Source organism: Oncorhynchus keta, chromosome 15 (genome assembly GCF_023373465.1).
Source record: "Oncorhynchus keta strain PuntledgeMale-10-30-2019 chromosome 15, Oket_V2, whole genome shotgun sequence".
Classification (NCBI taxonomy): Eukaryota; Metazoa; Chordata; class Actinopteri; order Salmoniformes; family Salmonidae; genus Oncorhynchus; species Oncorhynchus keta.
In genome coordinates, this window is record NC_068435.1 from 41,118,871 (window position 1) to 41,126,694 (window position 7,824).

General features: G+C 42.7%; 1 protein-coding gene across 7 annotated transcripts in view; it reads left to right on the top strand.

Annotated features, from left to right (window-relative positions):
- The first annotated feature begins 728 nt into the window (after positions 1-728).
- The window catches only part of LOC118395247 (kin of IRRE-like protein 1), a 104,350-nt gene continuing 97,254 nt past the window's right edge, over positions 729-7,824 (top strand). For 2 of the 7 annotated variants that reach the window (XM_052464119.1, XM_052464121.1), the window contains exon 1: positions 729-1,348. In XM_052464119.1, the coding sequence (XP_052320079.1) occupies positions 1,303-1,348 (46 nt within the window). In that variant the 5' untranslated portion in view covers positions 729-1,302. The remainder of the gene's footprint in view (positions 1,349-7,824) is intronic. The other 5 variants (XR_008065411.1, XR_008065410.1, XR_008065406.1 and 2 more) reach the window with 5 other exon arrangements.

A 7,824-nucleotide genomic window follows, 5' to 3' on the forward strand; every position in this document is an offset into this window, starting at 1 on the left:
CAGACTTGGACCACACACCCTCTCCACTGAATAGCAGGCCAGTGATTGCTTTCTTGTTTAATGTTTATGTCCAATGGCCGATGAGCACTGATACGTTTTTATCTATAATTTCTCTTCAATTTGACTAGGATTGAAAAGGATTTTGCCATGATGATGACTGCTTGTCTAGCGTGGTAGCTACGATTTTGAAAGTATGATGTTGACATGATCAGTCCAATCAAAGCTATGGTAGATATAACGTGATTTGACATCATTTTATCTGTGGCCAATGGCCTTGAGTCTTATTGGATTGTCACTTCTAATGTAAATCTATGGCAGCACCCAAGGGGCTTGAATTTTCGAGCTCTCCCTGTAGATTTCCCGGTGACGTAGTGTCCCCATGAGTGACAGAACACTGAGCCAATCACGGCGCAACCAGAGAACATTACCAACTCCTACGCTCCGTATTATCCGCTGGCTGCCCCACCACCACAGAAGCCACGGAGTTAGGCTGAAACACCTGCATTTTAGAGCCGCCTTAATCAAGAAAGCAAAAAAGAGACCATGTTTGTATGCTGCTTTATTAGTTCAATGTTGCTGTTGTTGTTGTTTTACATGGTTTGCAAACTGATATGTGAAACGCATTAATGCCAAAATAACATGCAAAACAGGCAACAGCAAACAACAACAACAATATACATATATATATATTATTTTATTTATTTTTTGCTAAACAGATGGGACTCAAAACAGGTAGGACTCTGCCCCACCTGCCCTGAATGATGGGTAGCCACTGCACGTATCACTGATGACAGGCAGACAATAATAATAATTAACTGGTTGAATGGCACTAATGGACATTCGTGAAAGAAGATAACTGAGTCTGATGACCAGGCTACAGTGTGCAATTCCCCAAGTCAACTCCTACAAAAGCGCTATTCCCCGCTTGCAGAGTAAAAACACTGTGATTTTTGGAGTAGGGGGTTCGTTCTCTGTTGATTCCGTGTAGAGAGGTAGCAAGACGAAAAACCAAGAGGATTTCGCTCTTAATGAATGGAAATACGGATCGGCGCTGTACACGCAGCCAGAGTAAAGAGGCTGAGATCGAATGGAAGGAAATAAGAAATAAGTGGCACAAGATAAGATAAAGCCAAGGGGGCACGCGAACCGGAGACGAAGCTAAACCGCTGCAATTGACGATCAACGGATTACAACATTATTCCCGTTGCTGGCGAGTAAACTATTTTCTAGAGGGAATTGATGGTGTCTTTACAGAGCAGAACAGACTTTGAAGAGGTGATTTTGAATGCACTCGGCTGAATCATGCTGAGTTTGTGGTTAATAACTTTGGCTATCAGTTTTAACAAAGGTGAGGAAAACTGAAGCCCGCTGGTCAACTGCTTGCATTTGTAAGTCATTCTGTTTCTATCCAATGGAAGCAGAAGGAAAATAGTAAAAGTTATTTTTTTATGATCTTCTTGTCCGTCTTTCCATAGCCTACCTCTTTGGCCACTGAATACTGTGTGTGTTTCACATTCCATGTTTTAGCCGTGTTGCATTTTATCCTGTTCTTTGTAGCTCCGTTGTTAGAGAGAGCAAGGCGCTTGTAAAGCCAGGGTAGTGTTGGGTTTGATTCCTGGGACCACTCATATGTCAAATGAATGCACGCATAACTGTAAGTCGCTTTTGGTAAAAGCGTCTGTTAAATTGCATGTATAATATTATACTGGAATAGCTTTATTTGACAGTAGTTCATGATGGGAACGGGGGCATTATTCGTGGTCTCCCTGAACATGGTATGAGAAACGGAGAAATCAGAATAGTGACATTCGGTTCATATTTCCACAATTACGAGTTCACGCAGCCTTTACCAGGCGCACAGAGAGTGAGAGAGATCAGCTGAACTGGATGTAGGCTATTGGTTTGATCTGACCATTGGCATGCATTAATCAAAATGATTCACACAACTAAATGTATATGGCCCAACAATATGCTTTAGCCCTATATCGCGGGAAAACTGTAAAACGCACATATTACTAGGCTACTCAATGCACATGGTGTGCCAGAGAGAGATTGATTGAACCAATAGTGTGCAATTGCAGCCCCGAAATTCGGGGCGTTCCTGTACGTCGGCATTCGTGCACCTGCAGGAACGCCCACCCTCGAGCATCTCATTGGTTCCTTCATGAACACCCGCACCGCTTGTGTGGCTTTTGAATGTGGGTCAGAAATTATATTACATTTCTTACTGGTATGGGACAACCTTAGTGCCCCATGCTTTTTTTTAATACTACGACAATTACAGGGTAGATTACTCTGCTGACACTGACAAACTTATCAATAAAAATATGTTGTCTGATCTATATAATTGGCCTACGAGAAGGGGAGACACAAATACAATTAAGTTAAGAATTTTGATAACCAAAATACAGATTTTTTTATTTATTTAACAATTTCTTATTTACAATGATGGCCTACACCGGCAAAACCTGGACAACGCTGGGCCAATTGTGCCCCACCCTATGGGACCCCCAATCACGGCCGGGTGTGATACAGCCTGGATTCGAACCAGGGTGTCTGTAGTGACGCCTCGAGCACGGAGATGCAGTGCCTTAGACCGCTGTGCCACTCTGGATCCTTTTCTTTGTCATCTCTTTACAGCAATAGCCATTTGCTTTCCAAACAGTTTTTGCGCAACTGTGTTTTTAAATATTGCGATACGCCTGGCTGGGTCTCTCTGATTTTCACTGACAATCGCAACTCAACAATTGTCTATTTGGTATTTTCAACGTGCACTGCCCAAATTGGGGGCCCTCCCTACTCCTCTCGGTCACTCATCTCTGGCCTTGTCTGCGAGCTCGGCCACTCATCTCCGGCCTTGTCTGGGAGCTCTCGGCCTCAAACCACAATGCAATTTGGAGCGAATACCAACCGGTTTCCAGGTAATTCACTATTTTTTCATGCGGCTGACATGCAGTAATGTTAAATAGTGGTGTCATAGCCTATAGGTTTTCATGAGGCTGACATGCAGTAATGTTAAATGGTGGTGTCATAGCCTATAGATTTTCACGCGGCTGACATGCAGTAATGTTAAATAGTGGTGTCATAGCCTATAGGTTTTCATGAGGCTGACATGCAGTAATGTTAAATAGTGGTGTCATAGCCTATAGACCAATGTAACAGTAATTTAAATTCTGCACACAACGTCACCCTCGAAGCATCGTTACCCATCGCTCCAGCCTTGCAGAGCAAGGGGAACTACTATTTCAAGGTCTCAGAGCAAGTGACGTCTGACATGCAGTAATGTTAAATAGTGGTGTCATAGCCTATAGGTTTTCATGTGGCTGACATGCAGTAATGTTAAATGGTGGTGTCATAGCCTATAGGTTTTCATGTGGCTGACATGCAGTAATGTTAAATGGTGGTGTCATAGCCTATAGATTTTCATGCGGCTGACATGCAGTAATGTTAAATAGTGGTGTCATAGCCTATAGCATGACATGCAGTAATGTTAAATAGTGGTGTCATAGCCTATAGGTTTTCATGAGGCTGACATGCAGTAATGTTAAATAGTGGTGTCATAGCCTATAGTTTTTCATGTGGCTGACATGCAGTAATGTTAAATAGTGGTGTCATAGCCTATAGGTTTTCATGCGGCTGACATGCAGTAATGTTAAATAGTGGTGTCATAGCCTATAGTTTTTCATGCGGCTGACATGCAGTAATGTTAAATAGTGGTGTCATAGCCTATAGGTTTCCATGCGGCTGACATGCAGTAATGTTACATAGTGGTGTCATAGCCTATAGGCTTTCATGCGGCTGACATGCAGTAATGTTAAATAGTGGTGTCATAGCCTATAGTTTTTTTGGCATGTTGTATTAATTGTGATAGGCTCGTTTTACTGACACAGTGCACTTCCACTATTTATTTTGCTGGGACGCCTCACTTTCACCCCTGGTCAAACACCTGCCCGGGGGGCGAAGGACACTGTCTACCTCTCACCCCCACCTCCCGCTAGCACAGCAGGCGGGAGGCTGGGGCGACACTGTGTGCTAGCTAACTACCTAGCGACACCGTGGGCTAGCAGTGCTAGCTTTCTAGGTAGCTAGCTAGCACACGGTGTTGCCCCCGCCTCCTGTGTACAGGATAAAACCTTGCATGACAGACGGAGGTGAAGGACACTATATCTGGAGGCTAGGGCAACACTGTGTACTAGCTACCTTGGTAGTTAGCGACACCGTGTGCTCGCTATCTTGGTGTCTCCCTCGTCTCCTGCCTGCTGTGTACCGGAGTCCTCCTTAGGACTAGCTGGCTAAGCTAAACGCCTGCCCTCGCCATTGATAACAGAACTGCGGGAAAACAGTGCCCAAATATGGGGTTTGTCGGCAGTTGGCATCCAACATTATTGTGCATTATTGCCACATAGGTACTGAAGCACCCCGCCTCCCGCCTGTCCTAACTAAAAAATGGACCAATAGAAGTATAAAAGAGTTCCTGCAGTGGCAGGAAAGCCCACATGCAGGAACGCACCGAATTGCGGGCCACAATTGCACCCTTCTTGAATGAACATGGGCAATTAGAACTGAAAAGCTCCAGCCCGATTAGAACATGAGTCACCAGATCTCTCTGTGTTTGGCATGGACACGTAGCCTATAGTGAGCGTAGCCTATAGTCATGTCTCTCCCTTTCAGCATGTAGTCTCTCAAGACGTTGTTTGCCTCTGGCAATGTAACAGTGTTGCTAATAGACCTATGTTGCACCAAGGTCGGGGATATCCGAGAAAATACATTTCTCAACAAGGATTACTGATATATGTTACCACGGCACTGCCATTGACCGAGTATCCCTGTCCACCGTGTCCAGCACCGTTTCTGTAGCTATGGAAATGTCAGTCGAAACTTCATGGCGCTCGAATAGCAGCTCCAACGACTGCTTTGATTCATTTTGGCGTTAGGCTGGGTTCTGTGAGCGGGGATCTGTTTAATTATGGCCATTCATTCTCTCCTGTCGGTGCAGTTGGATCTGCTAATCTCCGGTTGTTGAGTAGAGCGCCCTCTGGTGCGCGTGCAGCGTACCTGCCTAGTCTGCACCTGAGAGTACACCACTCGCCGGTCCTGTTCCGTATATCGTGCAACACATCTATTACCTCAGCCATACATACAGCTTTATTCATTTATGATTACACTATTAATAGCCTACCCATAACAAACAAAATGGTGAAGGCATGTAATACTATACCAACAAATTAGTCTGCAATGTTTACAGTCCTATGCCACTACTATTCAGTGATGATATCAGTCAGTCAGTCAACACTCCTTCCTTGCTGACTGTGATAGTGTGTGAAGTGATGTCTTATTGATTGTGGTGTGGAGTTGTGTGTGTGTGTCGGTTGGTTGGTTGGTTTCGAATGGCTGTAAGTGTTGTGTGGTAATGTGCGTCCTCCCCCCCCCTAAAAGATTTAGATGCACTATTGTAAAGTGGCTGTTCCACTGGATGTCATAAGGTGAATGCACCAATTTGTAAGTCGCTCTGGATAAGAGCGTCTGCTAAATGACTTAAATGTAATGTAAATGTACTACTTTTGAATAAGGGCTATATAGGTAAAGAATATGTAGATTATTTTCAAGTTTTTTAAAACCAGTTTATACACTGATACTTTAAAATAGTGATTTTAAGTTAGGTCTCTCAAGTGAACTAATGTTAGCCAAGTATTTACCTTGTCAAAATAGGAATATCTAAGTAGTGACCCAAAAGAGTAAATACTACAAAACAATATTGAACCCCTGTCTCCCGTCCCTGTCTCTTCTAGAGGTCGACCGATTAATCAGAATGGCAGATTTAATTAGGGCCGATTTCAAGTTTTCATATCAATCGGAAATCGGGCATTTTGGACACAGATATTTATTTATTTATTTTTACGTCTTTTATTTAACCTTTATTTAACTAGGCAAGTCAGTGAAGAACACATTCTTATTTTCAATGACGGCCTAGGCCTTGTTCAGGGGCAGAACGACAGATTTTTATCTTGTCAGCTCGGGGATTCTATCTTGCAAACTTACAGTTAACTAGTCCAACGCTCTAACCACCTGCCTCACGAGGAGCCCGCCTGTTACGCGAATGCAGTAAGAAGCCATGGTAAGTTGCTAGCTATCATTAAACTTAATCAATCATAATCACTAGTTATAACTACACATAGTTGATGATATTACTAGTTTATCTAGCGTGTCCTGCGTTGCATATAGTCGATGCGGTGCACATTTGCGAAAAAGGAATGTCGTTGCTCCAACGTGTACCTAACCATAAACACCAATTCCTTTCTTAAAATCAATACACAAGTATATATTTTTAAACCTGCATATTTAGCTAAAAGAAATCCAGGTTAGCAGGCAATATTAACCAGGTGAAATTGTGTCACTTCTCTTGCGTTCATTGCACGCAGAGTCAGGGTATTTGCAACAGTTTGGGCAGCCTGGCTCCTTGCAAACTAATTTACCAGAATTTTACGTAATTATGACATAACATTGAAGGTTGTGCAATGTAACATGAATATTTAGACTGATGGATGCCACCCGTTAGATAAAATACGGAACGGTTCCGTATTTCACTGAAAGAATAAATGTTTTGTTTTCGAGATGATAGTTTCCGGATTCGACCATATTAATGACCTAAGGCTCGTATTTCTCTGTGTTATCATGTTATAATTAAGTCTATGATTTGATAGCGCAGTCTGACTGAGCGATGATGGGCACCGGCAGGCTCATAAGCATTCATTCAAACAGCACTTTTGTGCGTTTTGCCAGCAGCTCTGCTGTTTATGACTTCAAGCCTATCAACTCCCAAGATTAGGCTGGTGTAACGATGTGATGTGAAATAGCTAGCTAGTTCGGGGGGTGCGCGCTAATAGCGTTTCAAACGTCACTCGCTCTGAGACTTGGAGTAGTTTTTCCCCTTGCTCTGCATGGGTAACGCTCTTCGAGGGTGGCTGTTGTCGTTGTGTTCCTGGTTCGAGCCCAGGTAGGAGCGAGGAGAGGTACGGAAGCTATACTGTTACACTGGCAATACTAAAGTGCCTATAAGAACATCCAATAGTCAAAGGTTAATGAAATACAAATGGTATATAATAATAATAACTACAACCTAAAACTTCTTAGCTGCTAATAATGAAGACGTTAAAAGGAACCACCAGCTTTCATATGTTCTCATGTTCTGAGCAAGGAACTTAAACGTTAGCTTTCTTACATAGCACATATTACACTTACTTTCTTCTCCAACACTTTGTTTTTGCGTTATTTAAACCAAATTGAACATGTTTCATTATTTATTTGAGGCTAAATTGATTTTATTAATGTATTATATTAAGTTAAAATAAGTGTTCATTCAGTATTGTTGTGATTGTCATTATTACAAATACATTTTAAAAGTCGGCCGATTTAATCGGTAGCGGCTTTTTTTGTCCTCCAATAATCGGTATCGGTATCGGCGTTTAAAAATCATAATCGGTCGACCTCTAGTCTCTTTCTCTCTCTCTCTTTCTCCCCATCCCTGTCTCTTTCTCCCCATCCCTGTCTCTTTCTCTCCTTCTCCCCATCACTGTCTCTTCCTCTCTTTCTCCCCATCCCTGTCTCTTCCTCTCTTTCTCTCTCTCTCCTTCTCCCCATCCCTGTCTCTTCCTCTCTCAATTCAATTCAATTCAATTCAAGGGCTTTATTGGCATGGGAAACATGTGTTAACATTGCCCCAAGTGACAACATACAAAGTGAATATTCCTCTAACTCTTTCTCCCCATCCTGTCTCAAATTCAATTTGTTTTATTGGCATGTAACAGTAAACATTACACATACAAC